The 27,172-nt window shown below is 35.1% G+C and overlaps 1 protein-coding gene across 3 annotated transcripts in view; it reads right to left on the bottom strand.

Moving 5' to 3' along the window:
• LOC149791625 (NGFI-A-binding protein 1-like) overlaps positions 1-26,287 on the bottom strand; it is a 41,382-nt gene extending 15,095 nt beyond the window's left edge. The window contains exons 1-7 of one of the 3 annotated variants that reach the window (XM_089970180.1): positions 25,946-26,287; positions 15,426-15,551; positions 10,972-11,109; positions 5,661-5,935; positions 4,947-5,120; positions 3,278-3,397; positions 2,019-2,152 (exon numbers count right to left, since the gene is read on the bottom strand). In XM_089970180.1, the coding sequence (XP_089826306.1) occupies positions 2,019-2,152; positions 3,278-3,397; positions 4,947-5,120; positions 5,661-5,935; positions 10,972-11,109; positions 15,426-15,534 (950 nt within the window). In that variant the 5' untranslated portion in view covers positions 15,535-15,551; positions 25,946-26,287. Of the gene's footprint in view, positions 1-2,018; positions 2,153-3,277; positions 3,398-4,946; positions 5,121-5,660; positions 5,936-10,971; positions 11,110-15,425; positions 15,552-24,226; positions 24,370-25,775; positions 25,852-25,945 lie in introns of those variants that run through there. The other 2 variants (XM_089970181.1, XM_089970179.1) reach the window with 2 other exon arrangements.
• Positions 26,288-27,172: the final 885 nt, after the last annotated feature.

The following is a 27,172-nucleotide window of genomic DNA, read 5'->3' as shown; positions in this document are numbered from 1 at the left end:
TGCATGTACAAAGTTTGCATGTACAATGATAGAATGTACAATGATTGCATGTACAAAGATTGCATGTACAATGACTGCATGTACATGTATAATGATTGCATGTACAAAGATTGCATGTACAATGATTACATGTACAAAGTTTCAAGGTAATACAATGAAAACTGAGACCAGCTATGTTGACAAGATTCTGTCATACATTGAGTTCAGCTGTATTTCAAAAAGGGAAATAACAAAAAGTGTCGGAACACTAATTTGATTACACAAGTATGAACCCATTTATCAAATTTCATGCCAAAGAACAAAAGACTGAAGGATTGTGTCATACTTTTAAAGCAGTAAACAAAAAGGGCAATAACTCTAGCAACTATTGTGTGAGCAAAGTGATTTGTCTATATGCACATTTTGAGACTACCACAATTCATGTACTCATCATACACACTCTACCTATGAAAATCATAAATATTATTGTCTTTCTTCATACTAATTACTTTTTATTTATTTCCAATCCCTTAAAGTGTTTTCTACAAAATGTTCAAATATGATTGATAAAAAAGCAATAAAAAAAATGATAATATTGCAGAATTTGTTTTAAGGAAAAAAGAATGAGACATTAAACTTGTATAAAACCAAAGGTGTTACTCTGCTCCTTTTTCTCCAAGAGAGTTCTTGTTTCAGATAGCTTAAGCCATTAATTGAGGCATAAAATAGAAACAGGAAAATATATCTCGTTAAAGCTAACATTGCAGAGACATATTTTTTATTATCATGTTTTATTTTTTTGCTTGTTATTGTCTTTGTTGTTCTTTCATTATCATTACTGTCATATATGAACCAATGTCTCTAACCTTATTCATTCTTACATAACAATCTAAGATGCAATTATTTGTAAATTTAGGCTGACAACAGTAAAGTCTACTTTAAATTATTCCATGTTCAATGAAATTCCTTGCCATGTATTCAGTATGATATTGTAGTAATAATCTCTTGAAAATTAAACATTGGATTAAGATCAACAGCAATTTAATTGCATTTGTAATGTGTATGGCCTAGTTGTTTTCTCCACTGAGAATCTAATCTTACCATACATACTCACTTATAAGTCTGGTCCAACTGCATAAACTCACATCTGCTACCGCATAATGCCTTCGCAGATCTGGGTCTATGTAGCTGGTTAGAAGTAATCAGAATGAGCAACATAGACCTTATCTGCCAGTACATCATGCAACAGCAGATCAGGGTATTTGCTGTCTGCAGTTGGATCCAACTTAAAAGTGAGTAAATAAAGACTTTTCAGATCCACCCTTCTTTAACAGATAAAATGAAGAATGAATGATATATGCAATCACTTGTAATTAATTATCTATTCATATGAATTAACAGCAGGCAAATTGCATGAGACAAGAGTATTTATGTGAGGCTCTGTGTGTGTGTGTGAGAGAGAGCGAGAGAGAGAGAGAATGAATATGAAAATGTTGATTTTGTAGGTAGAAGTTTCTCTTGACTAAAAGATTTAATGTTTGCTGTAGGAATACAGATTGTAAGTAACTTTGGCCATCTTAATCAGCAGTTATCATATATGTTAACTGGAGGAAGTAGCTATCTGTAATGCACAGAGGCATGTTAGCTATTATTAATTCTGAGAGACAGATGACCACTAATGAAACTGACTGGCCCTTGTGAGAGACAGATGACCACTAATGAGATTGTGCCTGGCCCTTGTGAGAGACAGATGACCACTAATGAGATTATGCCTGGCCCCTCTGAGAGACAAATGGCCACTAATGAGATTGTGCCTGGCCCTTGTGAGAGACAGATGACCACTAATGAGATTGTGCCTGGCCCTTCTGAGAGACAGATGACCACTAATGAGATTGTGCCTGGCCCTTCTGAGAGACAGATGACCACTAATGAGATTGTGCTTGGCTCTTCTGAGAGACAGATGAACATGATTTTACAGAGGCATAACAAGGCAATACTAGTTAACAATGATGAGACTTAAGACAAGTTTAACTCGGTACCTGGAATGTCCTTTTGAGTAATGATAGCCACTGTCACGCACAACTTGTCTTGCTAATGGAAATAAATCCTCTCGCCGTGTCATAAGAGTTGGAATGTGTCGGCAGAGCTGGGCAGCAGCCTCATTTACTGAGATCTGTAAAGCACAGAGAATTTTGGACATATAAAAAAAAATTGCTTAAAGAAATCAATCATGTTGTTAAATCATGCAGGAAAATATTCAATACTTGTTGGCTGTAGGATGAAATTAGCACTTGACAGAGGGTCCGATGCAGTTAATTTTCTAATTGGGTTGACAAAAAATATTAAGTAGCAAGCTTGTCCTTGTCGAAATGTTACAAGCTTATGCAATGCATATCTGGTGGTCCAGTAAATGGTCTTGAGGACAAGGAATCAATTAAAGTTGCTGGTCTATCAGAGAAAGGTGGAGCAATGTTGCAGAGGCATTTCCTATTCCTGAATATAACCTTTAGATGACGATGATAATGATGATGATAAATATTTTTAGGAAATATGATTCTGTTCCACTTATACTTATACATTTCCTGAGTTCTCTGAAATAGAAACTTAACCGATGTAGCACACCCTGGAAAATGTTCCTAATATATACAAGCTTCCCCTTTTTGATATGATAACAAGTCCTCAACATGATGTTTTCAGATTAAAGTCTTCAGAATGATAAAACTTTGATTGTTTTCATAGAACTCAAATGTCCTGCCACTGTGATTGGAATGTAACTTGACCATGCAGATGGATGCCCCCTTTCAATGACATTCACAGATGGATGGATATAGGTAACACTCTGCCCCTTCAACCACATTCATACATGGATGGGCTAGGGTAACACTCTCTGCCCCTTCAACCACATTCATACATGGATGGGCTAGGGTAACACTCTCTGCCCCTTCAACCACAATCATCATGGATGGGCTAGGGTAACACTCTCTGCCCCTTCAATCACATTCATACATGCACAGGCTAGGGTAACACTCTCTGTCCCTTCAACTAAACTATTACATGCAATGGCTAGGATAACACTCTCTGTCCCTTCAACTAAATTATTACATGCAATGGCTATGGTAACACTCTCTGTCCCTTCAACTAAATTCATACATGCAATGGCTAGGATAACACTCTCTGTCCCTTCAACTAAACTATTACATGCAATGGCTAGGATAACACTCTACCACTTTGACCACATTCATAATGGGCTATAAAAGCATTCTTTTTGTCATCTGAAACTTGGAACATGTACACTCACCTCATGTAAAGACATTGGCCTTTCATTTTTACGTTTGGAATCAAATCTGCCATAAATAGCAGCATATTTTCTTAATTCTTCAATTCTGTTAGGTTCATCATCTGTCATCTGCATCACCATCTGCAACAAGAATTTCTTTTCTGTATTATCCAAATTATACTATCATCTTCTAATATTTAATAACAACAATTCTGAAATGTTACCAATTTTTCTTTTATTTTCATTCTTCTAATTTTGCTGCTAATAAAATTATACCCATAAACAAAAACCTGCTTGCAACAGTAGCATATTTAGAGTGGCAGACAAAATACAGACTAGCATGTACGAACAATACCAACATAACGAGTTACAAGCCATGCAATGATAAATGCCCTGACTGCTGATTCAGGCTGGTTTAGAAAGAATCTGAATCAGCTACCAACTGGTTGTGGGTCTAACTTTGTGGCTAAGCCACCAAGCGGATAAATGAAATATTAATGCAATAAGTTTCTCATTAAGATGCATCAATAAACAAAATTTTATCAGCGTACGGTCAAAACAATGTCCGTGTAATCTAGATGTAGTGGTTGAAAAAATACAAACATCACGATAGCATGAAAATTAGGTAAAAGTGACTTACTTTTAGTGAAGCTGAATTACAATAGCTAAAATGCATCCAAAATATAATTCTTTTTGAGTGTAGGTAAATATGGGCTCATTAAATTGACGGTCATTAACCTGTTAGTTGAAAATACATATCTCACTCAAGCATGAAACTGGTCAGAGTACACCTAGTTTTGGTATGGAAATATAAATTTTCAAATGGGTAAGCAAAATAGGCTTCAATTCATCAAGAATTTTAAGAATCAACAGCTGAAAATACAAAGTCATTCAAGAATGAAAGTTAGGTCAATGTGCTTTACTTTAGTATGACTGAATTACTCTTCCAAAGATACACCCACATACTAACTTGCAGGAGTGAAGGTTGAATTGGGTTCAAGATATTGATGGCACAATGAATGACTGTTAAAAATATAAAAGTCACCGAGATTAACGGATGCTGAAATGACTTTGACACTACACTGGCAAGAGTGTTATAGGCTATTATATTAAGCACATGTTTCATAAGATAAACTGACACTCGTATGAAAATGACCAGTTGCACTCTCAAATTAAGAATCCAGGCTACGAATGAGGGCAGCAAAAGGTGGAAAACCTCTTTGATCAATACAGTGAAGTCTGAATTTTCAGTGAATATTGTCTTAATGCATGAAATATGGGTCAAATTGACCTAAATAAGTGATGGTGGTGTAGTACTCAGTGTGAAGCATTTCCTTACCAAGTTTCATAATTCTATGTACACCAGTATGTGCATATACAGTGTGCAAAAAACTTACATGGTCATAAGCTGAATGCAAAACCACCACCCCCAACCAATAATTTACATATACAAAGTTAGTCCACTTTGCCTCCTCTCCAGAGGTAAGATGTTATGAAACACTCCAAAATGTTGCCTATGACCAATGAAGAAAGAACGGTTAAGATGCAGTGAGACTTTACATACGTATATATATTTATATGTGTATATGCCAATACTTACACAAGTGGTATTACCATACCTCTGTCCACTTCACAAGACAAGCTAATCAAATGCATGGACATGAATATTTTTAACACTAACGTCACCTACCTGAATCTCTCTACTGATGGGTTTCTTCATGTTCATTTTCTTTGCCTCAAAATTGGGCAGGGTTTTGGCAAGTCTGGCAGCCGCTTCAGCTAAGGCATGGATTTGGGTTTCAAGAAGAACAGGGGTTGGTATTGGCGATGATGAGGCTGAGGGTTCTTTCTCAAGATGATTTAGCTAAAGACCAAAATAATAACTGAATGAAAAACTTACTGGGCAGAAGGAAAAAATACTACTTTCCTGGAAATACATTTTCATAAGCTTTTGAGAAATCTTACATTTTCTTTCAAGTCTTATGTACAATTTAGAACAACATATAACTTTCTCATCTAGAAATTTTAAACTGTTCTAGTTAAACAGACATTCCATATCATCAGTGTCCAGACATAGAATGGACTGAAACAATTTACTGAATGAACTTTATCTTCTTTTGCTACAGGGCAATAAATAGGAGAAAAAAGCAAATTGTTTGATTTTCTTGGGTAATATAAATTAAATGTTTGGTAACAACAACATGCTGAATTCTATAAATTTAAATTTCCATAGACCTACCAAAGATATAAACAATCCACCAAAGAAACAGCATTATATTCACGAAGCCAATGCTGAAAACTACAGATTTAAATGTCTGTCTATCCATCTGTCTCTGTGATTTGCACATATATGTGTGAGTTTGTGTGTCAGAAAGAGATTGGCAGCTGAGTGCAAAGAACTGACCTGTGGTATACTGTTAATACTGCCACTGCTGTTTTCAGCTGCAGAAATACTGGAAGGTGAAGTGGAGTTTCTAGTCTTGACCATACTGGATATCTGTGATGCCCATGGAGAGTTTACATGTAGATTTGGGGTTGCTGAGTGCACTGGAAACACAGGTCCCAAATTACTTTGTTCTTGTCTATGTGTTGCCACGGTAACGGCAGGTGGTACAGAGTTAATGCCAGCTCCTGGAAGAGTAGTGGGTATCACGGATGATGAAGGAGCCTGGAATGCCGCTGATAAAGAAATGAAAACCTAAGTAAATATGTATTTTGGCATTGCAAAATTTAACACCAATTTCTTCACATAATTGAAAAAAAAAAGGAAAAAATATTATGACAGATAAACAGCCTAAACAAACCATACAGATCTATTTCTGTAACTCAGCAAACTGCTAAAACAAAAAAAGAATATGGGTTTGTACTTGTACAATACATACTACAGCTGCAGACAAAAATGCCCAAGTCCAAAAAATTTAAAACAATTTTGAAAAACTACTGGTATGGTATGAAAATCTAATCAGGTCTTTCAAATAAGCATACATACAGGACAAATTTCAAACTGTTAACCTCAAGTAGTTATTGTTTACTTGGCAATATTTTCATAAAAAAGGTTGAAAAATATGTTCAAAGATAAGTAAGTAAATTTTAAAATGCAGTAATAGCTTCAAAATGTAAACTGGACATCACTTTATTACAATATTACATAAACATGGCTCCAAGTTTTAAAGTTGGGGGGGTGGGGGGGCTAGAACAGATTTGGGATGTGCCATGGGCCAGATTTGGGATGTGCCATGGGCCAGGGAGTACCATATATACTCGTTATAAGTTGAGTCTCATTGCAAACAACACAAACCCTGATCTCCCATTACATAACATGCTGACAGATCTAGGTCTATCTTCTTTCTTCTACTGATTACTCCTAGAAAACTTCATAGACCATGACCTGCTGGCTCATTATGTAATGGCAAATCAGGGTCTGTGCAGTTTCTAATTGGACTTGATTAATAAAGGAGTACATGTACAGTGCATATGGATTCAAAGAGGTACAGACACAACAACAAGACTATATGTTCCCTTTTGCTGTGACTAGGAAAATGGGGGTGGGGTATACAAAATACCTACCCTGTAGTCTTTGACTTCATCTGGGAATGAGCAGGCTACTTTAAGGATGTTTAATTTATCCAGTTTCCTTCCAGTTTCTAAATTTTATACATATTTTTGCATGTTTCTAAAACTTCACAATTTGTAATATGGTGTTGAAGTCGGCATTAATATTAATTACTCAGATATGGAGTTATTACAATAGAACATTCAGGGCATTGGCAGAAAACCATTAGTGCGTTAATGTATTATCCAAGTACAATGTTCACATATGCTGAATACCATTATACCATGTTCCTTGTGTCGATTTTTCTAGGATGTTAGCACAGAGAGTCATACATAATACCAAAATTTTAAAATACAGGAAGTCTCAGGCAAGTTTTCAATCACTGACATACTTGACAACCACCTGAGAGGTATAAGCACAATTATTGCTATTATAAGTGGCAAAAAAGCATAATTTGGGTATAAAAAAAGTAATCTATACATTGCATGCCAGTATTACAGCACATATAAACAGCAAATAAGGAAGTATACTATTTTTACACAGCAGTCATATTTTTAAAGAATATTCTAAAATTTAAGAGTGGAATTAAAGAGATCATAATAAAAATGATAAAAAATAACTTTTTATTGCTTTTTTTTAAATGTACCAAAAAAAGCATAATCCATATACAGTCACTCATAAAATATAATTTGGTGGAAAAGCAGCATAATGATTACATTTAAAGTGTAATGGTTGGCATGTATGCATTTATGAGAATCAAGGGCTCTGATTTTCCCTGATGGGTAAAACAAATTTTATTAATTTCCAGTGTGACATTACCGTGCTCCTTGTGAAATGTAACCAGAATGCTGTATTAAATATCCTAAAAAGTTTTAGATTAGGACTTGTATTACATTTACAAGCTGGACCTGAATACAAGGTGGGTCTAAAAACATACACTATACTGTAAGTAAGGACGTGAGTTACCAAGGGACCACAATAAAATTAAGATAGGGATGCCATCACTGCTGAACATTGAGAATACAGTGTGCTGAGGGTGGATGGGGGTCATGGGACTGTTTCATGACTGAATACTTATTTGATAATTGTGAAAGAAATAATTGTCAATAAAGCATTTTTTCTAATGAAATGAAATTGTTTTCTTTTTTGCACAAATAACCTTTATTTTCAAGGAAATTGTTAATATCATTACTCCAAATGGTTTCAACAAACATCATGTGTACACTGGAACATGGTGTATTACATCAATGCTTTATGCTGCTGTTCATTCACAACAAAACAAGATTTCTTTTTCTTAAAAAAATTAGGGATATTTATTTTCTGAATCAACTGTCAACTGTTAATGTCCAAACTAAATTCTCTTTTCACTGTTCTATTAGCAAAATACTGATGCAGTGATTTCATTGCAAGTAACATTGAAACTTCTTAAGATAAAGGAAATCTCGTAGTACCAACTGAGGAATATAAGTTCAATACAAATTCTGGAACACACTTCTCCATGACGAAGCGCATCTGTGATTCAAAGCATTTTATTCAGTAAGAACTCATTTTGCTTGGTTGCCTTACTATCTTTGACCACATCTGTAAATAAGCAGGCTAGTTTAAGGTAGCTTAATTATATTACTTACATAACAATATTTAGTACTCCCCTTTACCAATCACTGTCATCTCACCTCAACCTGCATGGGTTTGAGTCTTGAACTCAGCCATTGTGGGTAATAGGTATGTGAGAAAACTGCCAGTAGCTTCCCGTGGGTCAGTGGTTCTTAGTGGGTTTTCCCTGAGCTCTTCCTTTACCAGTTATACTGGCTGCTATGTATAGCCTATCTTGTGCTGAGAAGTGGCATTAAACCCAAAACAACAACGACTGTAGTGATCTAATTTTACAACGTGGGTACAGTACTGAAGATATATCCCCTCACCAAGTTTCATAGTTCAAGGTAGGATAGAACGCATAAAACATCTACGGTCATAGGTGAAACATAAAAAATTAATCTCAGCCAGAATGTGACATGTATGTAACAGTGACTTTATTTTAGTGATGTTAACCAAGATGCAGACCATCATCAAGCAAAAACATTCTAATCAATGCCAAAGAAACAAAATGTGAGCTACAGTGACCTGCTTTTGGGATGAGGGTGTAAAATTCACCAAGATGCTTTCTCTCATTAAGTTTTATGATTCCAGCTACAGTGTGACCCCACTATAACACAGTGGTTGGGGTCCAGAGAACCTGTGTTATAGACTGAACTGTCTTACAACCAACCAAGTCAGTTTGCTAAAGAAAATGATGCATGTACCCAAATAATAACAGGGGGTGAGGTGGTTGTGGTGGTAGCAATAAAAGTGGGTGCAAAAATATGTGATCTTGATTAAATGAAGAAAAACTAGTCTGAAATACATTTGCAGATTGACAACTTAGATTTGTGTTGTACAATCCATAATCCATTAAGTACTGTACATGTATATAAAAAAATCCATGATATTTGAGTATAGGTATGTTATAAAATTAATGTATCTGTCACAGCCATTCGAAAATATAAATAACACATGTATATAAATTTTGTAGTCCTCATTTGGTCTATATCTGATTGTCACAAAACAATTCAATACAATACTGTCACTAGTAGCACATGGCTATAGTTGTTTACATGCTACATGTACATGTACTTATACTGGCCTAGATTTTGGTCAGCTGGAGACAGCTATCAGCTTGCCGAGGCAACCCAAGGGTTGAGGCTATTCATAGGGAAATTAAAACATGTGAACAAATTATAAAGTTTAACAAACATCTTTGCAAGATACCCCCATTTTCAATTAACTTGATGGTTTGATATCTATTATTTCAAAAGATTGGAAATTTGCATTTTATGCCACTGGTAACAACCGTAAGCATAAAATTTTCCTGCAAAAACGCGACTTTCATGACAAAATAAACACATTCCAGTAACATTGGAAAGTGCAACATTCCATCTAATTCCATTGCTTTTATTTAAGTTTTTGGTGCTGACTTCTGTTGATAAAAGGTTGCTTAGTTTTTGTTGAAGAGTGTAGTCAGCATTCTTTAATGAAGGCTGCATGTGTTATTGAAGTCGAAGCTAAAGGACAGCTTTGGAGGACCAAAAGAAATGCCCATTTCTTATTGTGGAGGACGCATCAAATAATTGTAGAATGTTGATTGTGATTTCTTTTTCACTGGCTTAGTATTTATACAGAACAATCGGTGCTTCAAAGGTAAACACTATTCTTTGAAGTTTAAAAAAAAATTCTAGGTACATTTTTTAAAGACAGAAAATAGCCATCATTTGGTAAATTGTAAGTAGTCCCAGTAGCATGACTATTGGATAGACCAACAAGTAAATCTCCATTTTTTGGATATCAGAATGATAAACTTTTGACAAGTTATTTTGTGTACTTTTAAGAAGAAAAACCTTTTCTGTTGCGTACGAGAAAAATGTGTAAATGAAGTTTCAGGCGCCATGCCACAATCGTCTTATATTAGAATTTTGTACTTGATCTCTTCTCCCAAAATGATAATAAATGTTTTGCATGTTATTTTTTTGTACCTTTAGAAACTTTTTTTTCATGTATGAAAAAAATATGTGGATATGAAATTTCGGGAACCTTGCCACAATTGTGTTATATATCCTAATTCGTGATAAAACTGAGTGTGCTATAGTGTGGTCAACTTTATAGTGTGCAAAATCCCCCATGTGGTTACTGGCTAGAATCAAGACTATACAAATGATCTACATGCGCATACAAAATCAGTCCCCTTTCCAGAGGGGTAGGTGACATGAAACCCACTTCAAATGGTTGCCTAGGAGATTGTAAGAAAGGACAAGATGAGGGGAGATGCTGGCACCAAAGCCAATATATACACTAGGAGTTGTTGTTGTTGTAGGGTTTTAACGCCATTTTTTCAGCACAAGATAGACTGTACACGGTGGACAGTATTAATGGTGGAGGAAGAACCTGGGAAAACCCAGGAAAGAACCACCGACCCACGAGAAGCTACTGGAAGCTTTTTCAGATACCCACATTGGCTGAACCCGAGACTCAAACCCATGAAGATATACCAGAAGTAGTACAACTGTTCTTTTTTTCATAGAGGCAAGCCAAAAGAAAGACAAATATACACATTGTTAGCAATGAATGATACCTGGGTTTGCAACCCACTCCTGTAGAGACTTCTGTAGCCGTCGGACATGTAGTGGTTTGCTTGCCATGCCAACAAGGGCCATAATCTCTAGGAACTCCTCTTCTCCTGCCTCACACAACTGCTGTACATCATCACCACCTGTACAAGAGACACACACTCAATGATCAGACTGTATTCTTTTAAAATGAAACCTGTTCACAAAGGACACTTAAGAAACCACTACTTTTTGTCCTGTACAGACAGGTGTGCTGTATATAAAAGTTAATTATGCAAGTAGTTTTTTCTCCTGAGCATGTTACTGTATGAACCCCTCCTAAATTTAATAAATCCCACTCCTTAAAAAGAAGCAAGCATGCAAAACTTGTGCACAGTTACTTTGCAGTGAGCATAATGATACATGTAACATCAATTAATAAAGCTCTGCCTGATCATGTACGCTTCTAGATTAACTGCCATAATCATGTGCTAAGTGACTTTTTAAAAAAATGAGACAGTCTGATTACTTGTCACGTTTTCCTCACTAAGCACATGTCTTTCAAATGGAGGGGATCATCAAATGCAGGTTTCATTGTAAGTAAAACTCAAAAGTCATTGAATCAGGAATAAAATATGTATTTGCTATGTATTCATGACATTTTGATTCAGCAAGCGTGATAGTTACTGATAAAATATGTGTAAAATACTTAAAACTGTATGATGTTGTTATTGTAACGGAGAGTGCTTTATACCACTCGGCCCCAAACTGTATGATACCATTTGCATTCTGATTTAAGTTACAGTAGGTTGACACTTTTGGAACTAAATGTTTAATCTTGAGTAATTTTCTCAAAATGTGCTCAGGCCAAAGAAATGATTTAAACATCAAAGGGAAGCACATGACAAATCGAACAGAATGCTACTGAGACTCATTAAAACTGAGAAAGGGCGATATGATGCAGGCATAGAATGTTGTTAATAGGGTTAATGCACTTTAAACCACTTGTTGCCCAGCCATAAATATTTCTTTGTAGCCAGTGTCCAGACCAATATATTGTGAAAAGTAGATGTCTTGCTGAATCTTTACTAGTGTATCCCATAAAACAATGTCAGCCATGTACAAAGATTTACTAGCCATCAAACGATAAAAACTACTCATCCAACAAGCAATGTATTAGCTACAAGATATCTGTGGCTACTGAAATGATGAAAACTAATAGTCCAACAGGAATTTTATTATCTGCAAGATATTTGGCTATTGAAATGATGAAAACCACCAGTCCAACAGGAAATTTATTATCTGCAAGATCTCACTGGCTACTGAAATGATGAAAACTACTAGTCCAACAGGAATTTTATTATCTGCAAGATATTTGGCTATTGAAACGATGAAAACCACTAGTCCAACAAGAAATGTATTAGCTGCAAGATCTCAGTGGCTACTGAATGATGAAAACCACTGGTCCAACAGGAAATTTATTATCCTTAAGCTTACAGACTACAGCTCATTTTATCAAAGTGACTAGGGCAACAAGGATGTTAAACCAGTTATAGTATTTATTGGTAGTGATGATGATGATCAAAATCTTAATCTTCGTCATCAAAACTAGTATTGTCATTTTAAGCAAATGTTTATCAGCATGACCACAGAAATCATCTGTAATCATTAAAATCACCATAGGACTTCATTATTCTACCAATCTAACCAACCTACATCCAGAGCATTTGGATCACTTCAGTCTTTTATATATTAGCTTTCAATCTCATCCCCTCTCCACCGACTGAATAATTTGTTGGAAGGGTTTAAAAATATCCAATCTGCTCAGATAAGAAAGCCACCTGAGGCAAATAGTTGCCACTACATCATTTTCACAATAACAAAAAATGCTTGTAACAGCAAAATTAGAGGAAAAATCCTACTCTGAGTGTCTTTTTCAAGATGGTGGTATCTGGCAAGCTCAAGTTCACAAGGTATTTTCCCATGCAGTAGTACTAAAAATTGAGAGAGAATGGGGGGGGGGGGCCATGTTCCGCCTGTAATGCTTTATGTTCTGCAAGTTTTATATTCTGTTATCTCATTTCAGTACATATAACTAAATTCATTAAGTATTTATATGTACTATACTATTCTATTACATGACTGCCCCAGCTTCTTTTATCTATCTTACATAATATCCAATTTGTAGTTGAGGTATATCTCGCATTTTTTCGTGCAGACTTGATAATGTGAATATTCACTATTTAAAGCCATTTTTGACAAATACAGAATAAATATATTTTAACTTATCAATTACGTTTTAATTGTATCATCTGTATGTATCTGGAATTTGCCAACTTTCAGGTCCATATGTAGCCCTGGGCAGCTTGTGATCTTGCCAACTCAAAACAATCAGTTCTGTCAGAGTTTGCTTTGATGCATGTCATCGATTTTAATGTATGTGTTATTTTTTAATATCACTCGGGAGATATTGGTGACATGCGGTTTTGCAAATAACAGGCACTCATTTCTAATGATAAACCACCAGAATGATTTCATTCAAAGCATGATTGATTACCAAACGTGTAGCACCCACATTTGGTGTTTGTCATTTGCTGTTTCACATTATAATTACAGGAGGTTGATACATACTTAGTGCTTGGCAAATGAATAAATTGATAAAATTAAGTTTTGTTATTCTCACAAGTTGGCTTGTCGAATATCTTGATGTATGATGCCTATTTCAAGGTGACTAGATAATAACTGTTAAGTGAACAGATAAATGAAGAGTTCACAAATCCTTCTGTTGTGAATATAAATAAATCATTAGAAACAGTCTAGCTTTCATTATTGTTCATGTAGTTGATGAGACAAGTCTGCTATCTTATCTAGGCCAAAACTTGATGAAGTTACAAGTCTAAAAGGAAGCATGATAACATTTCTAGCTATAATTAACATGTAAATCAATATAACCAATACAATGCTATGAAACATGCAAGAAAGTGCCAAGTATCATGGATTAATCACAATCCCTTTCTAGAATACTGTTATTAGCTCCCAAGATTCCCCCCTTGTCACAAAAATGGGTGAGTAAAACAAAAATAAGGGGGAGGAGGAAACGGCCATAGTTCAATATTTACATAACACTTCAATATCCATCTCTCTGTCTTCCTGCTCAACTCTGTAAGACCTTTATCTAAATCAAAATCTTTAAAAGATGTTGTCTCTACTTGGATAAAGATTAATCTGTTGATTGGTTCTGAGCTTAATCTGTTCTTTATCTATGTATGAATAAAGTCTTGTACTGAGAATTCCCTTTCATAGTCTGCTTTCTGAAGGGACATAGCTAGCTTAGCCAGCCGAAACTAGTTTGAAACATGTTCTTTATGGTTGTTATGTAAAATTTCCACAGCTCACAAGTATTGTCTTTTGGATACTTCTGCTCCAAAATAATATTTTTAACTTTATCGAATTAACACTCTACTGACTACTATGCTAGATTTACTATTCCACAATGATGTCGCAAGATTTTAAGTCCATTAATGACATAGTCTACTTGTTCAAAGAGAGGTATTTTGATCAAATAAATATCTTTCCTTCTTAATTTCAGTTTTAGATTCTTATTTATTACATTTATCATACCATTGCTATATGGTTTTTTAGTACATGATCCAACAGGGCTAAATTGTGATGAGAAAAGAAATTAAAAGTGCGCTCTACTTGTAATTTGTCTGTATTTTCAATTGCATCAGCCTTTTCTACATTTTAATTTTAAAATGCTGCCGAAATGAGGGATTAACCAGCATGACATCTGTTTTTGTCCATCCTGAACTAATTCATGAGAGTCCTCAAACATCGTCACATTCTAAGTGTGCAAATTTGCAAAAAAAATAGCATGAATCATGCAATTGTGCACCCTGGGAGCATCTCTGTAATTTTAAAATAATTTTTTCAGTTCAAGGTCTTTTATCTTAACATCTCTCTCTTAATTAAAAACTAAGCTATTTCCAAAGTCTTTTCTACATATCCATTTACCTGTCAATAAACATGTACAAGTCTGTATTATCTCTTCTAACTATATCTGCATTATAATCTTTTCTCATCTCAATATCTATCTACATGTATCATTTACATATATATTTTTTATAACTTTAATTATTCACATATTTTATTTTTTCACGACTTTTTTTACTCATGTTGTGGCTGCTAAAATTTCCAAATGGCAAGTTCAATTTTTCAGTCATCCTACCCTGGGCAAAATTACATGTATACAATTTGTACATCCCTAATGACAAACACTTTCTGTAAACAAAAAGAAAACATATGCTCAGAAATAATACAAAAATTGTTCTGATCAATATTTTATACTACATGTACTAAAATTTATTTATTCAATTAACAAATTACCCATTTTATATCAGATATTATACAAAAATTTCTTCACAAACAATTCCACATTCTCTAAAAAATAAAAAGATATAACTGGATTTTTGCCACATACCCTGAGCAATAAAAGTCTCAAAATACTGGAGTAGGTTGGCACGCTGTAAAACATGATATAATTGCCATTCTGATGCATTCTGTGGCTGTGGTGGCTGTTGTGTTCCCATGGTAACCAGGGAAAGCTCTGAAATGTGAGAAAACAGGAAAAATCAATGGCAATACAGGAAGGGCTCCTGACAGGCAGACACTAGTTATAAAGAAAAAAAAAAAGAAAGTATTAATCCTTAATTTGACCTAGTCTTATTTGTAACATTTTTTTAATGCAATAAGAAGACACTGAACTAAATTGTTCAATTCATCATTCATACAACAGACATTATATCAACCCATCACAAATTTGATGATCAAAATGAGCCAACAAATGCTTCCCTGTTTATATCAACTGTATCATATTAAACAAGTCTGCAAAGACAAATATTTTGATCATTTGATCAAAGAGATCCACAAACATTGTATTTTTAGAAATAGAGTAAAAAATATCATTTGATTTGACATTATGAGATCAGGAAGGGAAATGCTTCCAGTGTAGCCATTCATTTCCTTCCATACCAACCACTAAATCCAAGATCTAAACTATTTGTAAAGTGTAGTTTACAGACCATTATCCACAACTAAATTTCAAGTCGAATGAAATCTATTTTTATACCCAAGAGTTAACAGACTTCTGTCCTTCTGAAATGTGTCCATGATGCACACACCCCCCAATATGTGAATTTCTTATTGCACTGGCTTTAAAATTAGGGTAGGCAGGTATTTTGTTTGTTTTTTAGATATGGAAAAACATAAATTATAATGATTAATATACATAATGTACTAAGTGCTTCAAAGTACTGGTCAAAACTGGCTCAATTCGATGCACAAATCAATTTCTGACCTTTGTTTATTTTTCCATGGGGGAAAAGGTGCTAAGGTCTGCACTGAGAAACAGGGACATTCAGCCGACCGGAAATATATCTACTGTTATCAGTGTATCCCCTAGGGGAGCAAGACTGAGAGTCAAAACTCTCCTTGGTGTGAGAACTGGGGATCAGACTGAGTAAAATACAAACTTTGGTATCAAAACTGGGGGTCAAATACAAAATTTGAGGGTTTCTGAAGAGCAAATGAGGGTAAAGGGAAACACTGTGTTATTGCCTTATAACGAGGCTAAATTCAGTATGATGATTTATATTAGCAGGTACAAGTCAAGCCCATCAGTAAACAACACAAACCCTGATCTGATGTCACATAGTGCAGATCAGGGTCTATGCTGCATGTTCCACTGATGACAAATATAAACTACATAAACCCAGATCTTTCTGCACATTATGTAATGGCTTATCCAAGTCTGTGCAATCAGCAGCTGGACCATACTTATAGGCAAGTACATATGGTATCTCTTGGGCAAGTCTACATTAAGATGTGTTACTCTATCTTTCAGGTTCAGAAAAATTGAAATTTGGTTGCAGACATAAAGCTGCTGAGGAAGGTGAGAATTAATTTTCTATGATCAACTGGTAAAACACTACCTCTAAGCAAATGCCTTGAAAGAGCCAATACATATATCCGCACAAAAATAAAGTTTTTACCCATACAGTTCAATGAATTTGCCATTGGATGGCAAGATGAATGAAATACATGAATATTTATGAGCATAATAATAATGCAATCTTGCATTTGATTGGTTGCGCTTGTCAAGATTCCATTAATCATATTTCTAAACTGATTTTGATCAAACCTGGTGAATAATCTTGTAACACCATGATGTTGAAGGAGTTTGATTATGAGCTGGATGTACACAAATTTACGAAGGAATCTTGTCAATGACTAGCTGAGCTTGTTATAACTCTAAAGACTAAATTTCAATTTAGCTTCAATATTAGCTTGGACAAATTCAATTCTGTGCAAGAGACTATGCATATTAATTATACCATTGTGATGAATATTTTATTAGACATTATTAAAATATGTAAATGTGACATTACTGGTATAAAAAAAGTTTGGGAAATAGTTTACATGTGTTGTGTTCTCATGGTACTACACAATCCAGCTAAGAGAAATGGTCAACTATAAAGTCCTGTAAGCCAGCTGAGCAATACAAGGCCTACTTGGGCCTATTGTTTCTTTTACAAGCCAGACTACTTAATGTATCAAAAACATGTAAGCAGACAATGACTACAAAGGTAAATTGTACCAATGGATAAATGTTAAGATCTTATTGGTGTTTGTTGTCAGTCATATAAAATACCATTAATCAAAATACATCAGTGTTTTAAATGCAGGTGAAACAGTTTTATGTGAAAGCTTTGTTGTATACTTTTATTATTCTCTCTCTCACTCACCACACACACAAACCTTCACCCCTCCCCTACAGTTTCAAAGTGCAGACATTTCTGTATTATTAATACAAACTGGATGCCTGCCTGTGATGGAGAGTAATTACAGTCCTATATCTCATTTGCTTTAGGACTCTTTATTGATTCACTGTACGACCACAGTCTGCCAATCCCAACTCTAACAAAGTGTAGTTTCTGCCCTGGGGATTGCCCTAGCCTGTCTGTATACTCAATGGGGGTTACATGGAGTTCACTTGTTTGCCGGATCAATGTACCATGTATCTGGCCAAAACAGTGGCCTCATGTAGTTAACAACCTAGAACCCAAATGGTTACCACCTAATCATAACAGACTTGTATGCCATGGTTATCAATGTAGTTGACAGCATAGAAACCAACAGGCTACCACCTAATCATAACAGACTGGTATGTTGTGGTTAATTACTGCATAGAACCCAAACAATTATCACATAATGGGATGGAACATAAGAGTCTCTTGCTGGAAGGGGTCACTGTTATAATTTCAAGTCCTCAAACAACCTTTCTATCAGTTCTGTACTTATTCATGCAGCGCAGGTAGTTTCTCTTATCTGACAAAAACATCCCCACATACATTTTATTTTGAACCTTAAGTGACTGATTTAATTATTATTCTTTTCTGCACAAATGATTTTGTAAAGCAATGAACTGCCAAGGCCCTGGCCCTGGTATCACTGTACGAACTGGAAATGAAAGGGCCCATTAATCCCTTGCTTTCAGATTCTATTTTCGCTAGATCAATTGATATGTACATGCAAAGGAAAATAGGAAACACAACTTGAAAGATCACTGATTTGGAAATCCACCTGTCATGAAACAGGGAATATTCTAGAAATGTGTGGGGGACATGGAATTTCCCACAAATTAGTGAATAAAGGGGAACATTTTCTGAATATACAACTAAGGAGGGATTATTAGAATAAATAAAGACAGGACTTGAAAATGTTGTGCATGATTTTCATTCAGGGTAAACATTATTTTTAGAAATACCTGCATTCACATGTCCAAGACAGACACCTACTAAAAACCACATTTTTCATACATGCTTAACTCTGTTGCTAGATCATCAGACACATGGGCCAGCCTGAATCAGACACATGGGTCATGGGATTGATTCCTGTCCTGACCAGCTTGAATCAGATGCCTTGACATGTCCTTCAAAAACGCAATTAGTTCAGATTTCTTCTGCATGATATGGCCAATAGTGAGCTCAATGTACAATTAAAAACCACGCAACCTGTGGTATCTATAGGACTGCTGGCTGAAGGTGTTTGGTCCTATATTTGGCCTTAATGGATGTATTGGGAGATCTAAGTGTGTTTCTACAGACAAGATTATTGAATCAGTGTGTACAGACCCCTACTAGCATATAAGATACATGTACCATATATATATACTCGCTTATAAGTCGTGTCCAACTGCAAACTGCACAGACCGAGATCTGTCACATAATGTGCCAGCATATCTGGGTTTGTGCAGTTTTGTTGTAAGTAATCAGTAGCACAAACAAGACAGAGCCTGATCTGCAGGTGCATTATGCTATGGCAGATTGATAAGGATCTTTGTTGTTTTTTAGTTTGGCTCAACCTATTAGCAAGTATATAAAACACTTTACCTCATATGTGGTATTTGACAGAATAATTAATCCTGTCATACCTTTGTTAAATGACAAACTCTTTTTACAGATCCCCTGAAAAACTGGTCACCTAATACAATAAATATTTATACAGAAAACTTGTATTAAAGTATCAGCTTTGATAGAAAACACAAAATACCAAACATCTTCAACAACCACCCTTTTTATTCCAATTAGTAGAACTAAAATTAAAATCAATCAAGGCTATACTGGCATAAACCCTAACCTGTTATCCTTGAAAGTTTAAAACAGCTGCATTTTAGATCAAACAGCTACCTACCCACCTACCAGTGACTTCAACAACTCACAATGTGTCACATATCTACTGTGTGCCTTATTTGTTATAACTGCATTAAGGTTTTGGTCAAAAATATTTAAATATCACCATGATCAAAATTTCAGTGCATATGACTTTCTTATCAAATACAAAGAACCCATTGAGGGAACCAATGATAATATGCCTGCTGCTCATGGTAATCATATGGATAGTACTGAAATATACCCCCACCACCTTTTTCACAATGTTTTTAAGAAACCCAAGGGCAGGAAAACCCTGTAATTAACAAAAGCCAATTTATACCACCTCTTTAAATGCTTAGCTACATGACAATATATGGATATCATTGCATTATTTATTCTATTATAAGCACAGGAAAGCCCCATTTGTTATTTTTAAAGCAAGGTTCATTATGATCACAAGAAAGTTTTTTTTAAATATTAAATGTGCAAAACATATTGCAAAAGTGGGTGATGGTCTTAAGACGTGGATTTATCACTGGATAATTAAGCTACACCACAAATGAAAATAAAAAGTTAACTGTAAATAATTACATTATAAGGCTAAGTTGAGACAAAAATGAAACTGACACTCAGAGACAAGAGTATGGTTTCATAATCAAGGTCCAAACTGGCTGGATATCAAGCTGTTTACTACAATACTATGTTCTATATAAATACATATATGGCTGGATACCAAGCTGTTTACTACAATACTATGTTCTATATAAATACATATATGGCTGGATATCAAGCTGTTTACTACAAGACTATGTTCTATATAAATACGTATATGGCTGGATATCAAGCTGTTTACTACAATACTATGTTCTATATAAATACATATATGGCTGGATATCAAGCTGTTTACTACACGACTATGTTCTATATAAATACATATATGGCTGGATATCAAGCTGTTTACTAGAGTACCATGTTCTATATAAATACGTATATGGCTGGATATCAAGCTGTTTACTAGAGTACCATGTTCTATATAAATACATATATGGCTGGATATCAAGCTGTTTACTAGAGTACCATGTTCTATATAAATACATATATGGCTGGATATCAAGCTGTTTACTACAAGACTATGTTCTATATAAATACGTATATGGCTGGATATCAAGCTGTTTACTAGAGTACCATGTTCTATATAAATACGTATATGGCTGGATATCAAGCTGTTTACTAGAGTACCATGTTCTATATAAATACATATATGGCTGGATATCAAGCTGTTTACTAGAGTACCATGTTCTATATAAATACATATATGGCTGGATATCAAGCTGTTTACTACAAGACTATGTTCTATATAAATACATATATGGCTGGATATCAAGCTGTTTACTAGAGTACCATGTTCTATATAAATACGTATATGGCTGGATATCAAGCTGTTTACTAGAGTACCATGTTCTATACAAATACGTATATGGCTGGATATCAATCTGTTTACTAGAGTACCATGTTCTATACAAATGCATATACAGCATGCCATAGTAAACCTTCATCTACCACATATTCTTGCTTATAAGACCAGTCCAACTAAAAACTGAATAGACCCCAGATCTGCCATTGCATAATGTGCCCACAGATCTAGGTCTGTGCAGTTAGTTAGGAGTAATCTGTAAAACAAACAACCCAGACCCAGATCTGCAGTTGCATTATGCTAAGGCAGAACAGGATCTTTGTTGCATGCAGTTTGACTGGACTTATAAGCAAGTACAGATGGTATATGTCCTCTAAGTCACTATGAACTGTCACACTGCAGACATTATAGAAACATTTCAAAAAGGGCATTTGGAAAGTTAAATGGGCAGTGAGAGTGTAAAAAGAGGTGTGTGTGTGTGATCTTGATTTTTAACATAGCTTTAACAATTATTCAATCATATCACTATGATGTCTGCCATGTTGCAGTTTATAGTGATATCTAGCCATAGGCATCATCCCACAGACATGTAGCATGATGTCCCACCCAGTCACATCAAACTGACACCAGGCCTACTAGTCCTAACACTAACCTCTTAATGCTAAGCGCAAAGCTAGGCAGCTGCTAGTACCATTTATTTTTATAAGTCTTTAGTATGACTCAGCCAGGGTTTGAACCCATGACCTCTTGGAGCAGTGCATTAGCAATACAATTTCTTCACATATATACAAGTAAGAGTATATATAGACAAACTGATAACCCTGTCAAGGGTGCATGAAAAGCACAATGGAGGAAGCATAATTTTCCAGTAGCCTAGATAACTTAAAAATATTTCTAGGCAAGTAGGGTCTAATTTGGAATGTGGAATTCACTGCGAGTTCTATTTAAATAATTACACTGGAAAAGCAAATGGCTGCACAAAAATTGTGCATTATATTTACAACTCCTATTTTGATTTCTTTATTGGGCAGGTTTTGAATTAGGCTGCTGTGACAACATGTAATGACTTCATGCCTCAAAACAGCCCAATGAACAAACTTTGGATTATGGTGCCTCATTTCTATATGCTGAATTAACCAAAGATGAGGTTTCCTGGGCCAAATCAGCTTACAGCCTAATGGAAAGTCACCGTTACAATGAAAGAGGGTCATCTCCCTACAAGTGGAAATCAAAGTAAATTTATATTCTTTGTTTCATCGATTTATGCTACCATCCTATCAAACATTTTTAAAAAAAATGACTTTATTGGAGTGCAATACACTTCTTATAGATCTCTGTCCAAAATTAAGTATATGTTGTTGTCCAGCTAATGAATGGTGTACAAACTGTGGACTATGAGATGGAATCAGGCAACCAAATTTTATTAAGATGGAGAGACACCAATGTTCATCTTAAATATTTTTCCTTGAATATCTTTGCAAATTTAAAGAACAAACGCCTAATTGTCATTATGAAATAATTGTAAATTATTTATGGAACATATGTTAATAATGAAATTTCAGAAGCCTTCATTTCTACCTGCCTTAATACTGTGTTTATGTCTGAAAGATCTAAACACGGAAAAGTTGTTGTTGTTGTAGGGTTTAATGCCATTTTTCAGCACACGATAGGCTATAAATGGTGGCCAGTATTAATGGAGGAGGAAGAACCCCGGAAAACCCCAGAAAGAACTACTGACACATGAGAAGCTACTGGCAAGCTTTCTCACATACCCATATCGGCTGAATCCAAGACTCGAACCCACGCAGACAGAGGTGAGATGGCAATGATCTGTAACGGAGAGCGCTTTAGATCACTCGGCCAATCAGGGCCCCCACAGAAAAGTAAACAGGAATGTAAAAAGGTAGTCCCCTTCATAGATATTTTGCAACATTCCGTACTTAATTCTACTCATTATAAGACATATATTCTCTTGACTGATTTCATGATAATTCTAACACATATAATCTTTATAATGTCTGAAGAAGAAAATGCATCAAAAGTTTTTAAATTTTGCATTTTTTTCAATTAATAAAAATTCAAATAATCTTCATAAAGTCCTCCACCACGGCTGTATGACCTGAATTATAACGTTGTGCCTTAAAATTTCTCTAATAATTGTTTCTCTTCTAAAAAATTATTGTCTAGATTGCCATTAATAATACAATTAATTTACTTTTTGATTTCACCAGTCTTGTAATTAAAGGAATGCAAAATTAGTCGGATGAACAAACAGCATGGTGCATATAAGTTGATAAGTAAAGAGTCGATGTAAGAATAAATGAATGAACAAATGAACTGGGAATGTAAAGACAAGATGCAAATTAGAACAACAAAATGGAGGTTACTACTGAATACAGACTTTCATTTACTGTTTTTATTTGACCAAACACAAGTGTCTTCTTAGCTGATAAATCATTATTCTCCACAAATTAGAGGACTAAATATAGTAAACATAAGTCTTTATTTTGGTTTTATGTACTAAATCTGTTTAATATTTTGTCTCTATGTGTTATTGTGTACACAGTGATAAGAGCAGAGCAACACAGTTCTGAGAGTACAAGACATAAATTTGGCATAAGCATCACAGTGTGCACACCCCAAAAACATTGTTTGTCTGAAAGCAATAAGGCAGTGCACACCTGGTCTTGTGGGATTATGACATCAAATTCTATTTACAGCAACAATGTGAACTTATCACCTGCCCTATGTAATCCCTCCAATAATCAGAAAATCCAATCTATCCCTTTTCCCCCATCCCCCAGAATTTTAAGTTCTATAATATACCCTCAGCAAAGAAAAAGCTTAATGTAACTTGCCCATTTTTTTATTTTATAAAACTACTGATAAAATTCTGTAATTTTTGTGAAAACTCATGAAAACCCTGGTTCTGTGTAAGTTAGGCATTTTTGGATTTTTCCAGGGCAGTCACATACCGGTAATCATGTATTTCTTAAATCTGCATGACTACAAGGCATTTTTTGACAATCGATGTAGCAAGCATTTCAGTGGAATTTAGGAAAACGTTTACTGAAATCACAGAACTTTTTAATGCCATGTAAACACTTCCTAACCGTTCTATCATGTTTGGTAAATGATTGCTGATATATGATCTACCTTGATTCATCTACTCTTTATCACAGGGAACCTCCATAGCTCAGTTGGCATATCAGTGAATTCCAAGAGCTGCTGGTTTGATAACTGCCCAGTTCAGCTGTCTAGGTGAGTCCTTGGTTAAAGGTGTTTAGCTCTATCTTATTTGCATGATAATGCCAATAATGTATTCGACATGCCACCAACCAAGAAAAAACAAAACACTGCAGTATATTTATGCTACATGATTCACTTCACACAAGCGAATCCATGTTACATGATTCACTTTGCATAAGGGAATCCATGTTACATGATTCACTTCACACAAAGGATTCCATGTTACATGATTCTCTTCAAACAGGGGAATCCATGTTATAAGATTCACTTTACACAAGGAAGTCCATGCTTTTCCTCCAAGCTTGCCACTTTCTATCAATTATTTTACTGCATCATCATCGTCATTTAGTTAAATCAAATACTGCTATCCAACTCATTCAAGCAGGTGACTTAGTGTTATTCCATCTAGGCCTTTGACACTGATAGCGAAGAGTCTTGGCAGCAATATTTGTATCAGAAATATTAGTTTCTAATTACATGCCAAAATATATTCCCAAGATTTTCAGATATGTATTTTCAGAAATTCCATTTTAGAACTGAATTTGAAAATTGAAAGGCAAAATAAAGGAACAATCCATGTAAACCAAATGTTTTCACAAACAAGAAAGGAGGTTTAGCCCAGTGTAGCATGCATGTTTAATTATGGATTATATTTTTATCACCACGTGTAAGAAATGTAATTGACAAAATTACCGTAATCAGTTAACTGATGCAAAAGTGAATGCATTTTAAGTTATAATAATTCCTGTGGCATTTCTAGAGTTCTTGTTGCAAATTGTGTCCTGAAAAATCTTAAACTAAGGAAAATTGTAAAGAAATGCAACTTGACCATACATATGGATACTATAATTATCAAGTATAGAAGTGTTTCACAGATTTGAGCAACAGCTTTACATAAGGTCATGCTATTCTCATTCTACATTTGATTAAATCCATACTATAATAATAATAATAATAATAATAATACAATGTGCTTGTTTATGATGAAAACATAAAAAATAACTAAATAGGACAATATGATATTGTTCTTCTTTTAAATGAAGTCATAAACTTTATTTCATATTTTTGTCAACGCCCCCAATAAATTCCGAAAGATCTACACGCTAGCGCTCGGCAGCGCCGTCTATCGAATCAGACATGTATATGTACATGTAGATAATATTAAAAACACGGTGCAATATTAAACCTAGTTAGGCTACACAACAAACCGCAAAATATAACAATAACGTGTTATCAATGGTTTAAAAACAGTACGAGACGATATAGTCCGAATATAAACCTGGAAGTTAACGTGGCAATGATACTGTGGAGTGATACACCAACCCCTCCCCCTCCCTCGCCATGTTAACAAAATACAGAGATCCCGTGTGTTAACTTTTACATCGAAATGAGACATTTACATAAAAAACTACGTTTTAGTCTCAAACAAAATATGTACAAATCAACTCTTCATTACATCGACATCGTTCTGGCCGTGTCACATGTTACAATCTGCCATGTTGAACTTCTTGCCCCCCGGGGAAGGAAACTATCATCGTGGTCAGTCATTGCTGTTGACTATATACAGTATTCAGTATTTTCATATGATCAATAAGTGAGAACTGACACGACAACAACAAAACTTACCTCAAAACTAAAATGAGTATACGGATACAATCTTGTGTCTGAATCTTGCTTTTTGCATGGGGATCCAAGCAGGAAATCCCGTCCCTGGCAAAAGTCCGATGGGTGGGGACAGGATTTCCATATATGGAATGTCGATTAAGTGCGTCACTTGTTCCTGGTGTGTTTCCCCGGCCATGATTGGGCCGCCGGACCCACGTGAATTATACATGTGGTGGGTAGGTACCGTCTGGCTATGACGTAGTTTCCCCTGGAGGGCGTGGGTATTTGAACGTGCCTGCATATGCAGACGATAGAAATTCTCACTTGGATACTACCGCAGGGGGGAGTGTACTAGCGTGACCAAGCAAGCCCGTTTTTATAATAAAGAACCTAATCGTGCTAGGGGCGAAGGACATTCATCAACTTTAGTCTGCTCGGTTTGTTTTCGATATAAGGGAAATATGACATTTCCGTATGAAACCGACTTGACTCTCTCAAGCGGACTTCCTCCCCCGTCACATACAAAATAGACTGGCTTAACTTGATAGCTTGAGTGGTTGGATTATGGCCAGATCCGAGGGGCACGGGAGGTTCAGATTATCATGCGAGTTAGAGGCAAAAACTGGGGCAAGCAAGACAACATAGTCGCTCCTGCGTAGAAAAGAAGTATTGCAATATGCCAAGCAGCAAGTGGTTAAAGATTAAACACCCATTTAATCTAGAGTAAAGACACATCACCATCACCACCATTATCAACATCATTATCGTTGTCGTCTTCAATAATAATAATAATAATAATAATAATAATACTTATTATTATTATTATTATTATTATTATTATTAAAAACGAGCACATTAATTAGTATTGAGGAAAAAAGAAGCTTTTGTCTTGCCAGTCCGTTTGTTCGTTTTATTTTTAAATCAGCGCCTATATAGGCATAGTTCTTTCTTTCATTTTCATTTTCTTTTCTTTTAATTTTTATAAAGTTTTAGACCCCATAAGTCTCAGTGTCAATCAGTATGTTCTGCATGGAATTTTAATTCAATTATATAGATACTGATTGGCTCATGTTCATTTTCCTCCGTAATTTATTTTAAAAGTTGAAGTGTTATGCTTGTCCTTCGAACGAGCAGAGGTTTGATTAAACATGCGTCTGAACAAACTTAAAGTCTCAAGCGTACACAGTTTATTTCTTCTTCTTTTTTTTTTTCTTTTTTTTTTGGTGTTTCTTTTGTGTTTTTTTTAAA

This window comes from Sinohyriopsis cumingii, chromosome 9 (genome assembly GCF_028554795.1).
Source record: "Sinohyriopsis cumingii isolate HCF-2022 chromosome 9, ASM2855479v2, whole genome shotgun sequence".
Lineage (NCBI taxonomy): Eukaryota > Metazoa > Mollusca > Bivalvia > Unionida > Unionidae > Sinohyriopsis > Sinohyriopsis cumingii.
This window is presented reverse-complemented; position numbering and strand designations above follow the sequence as displayed.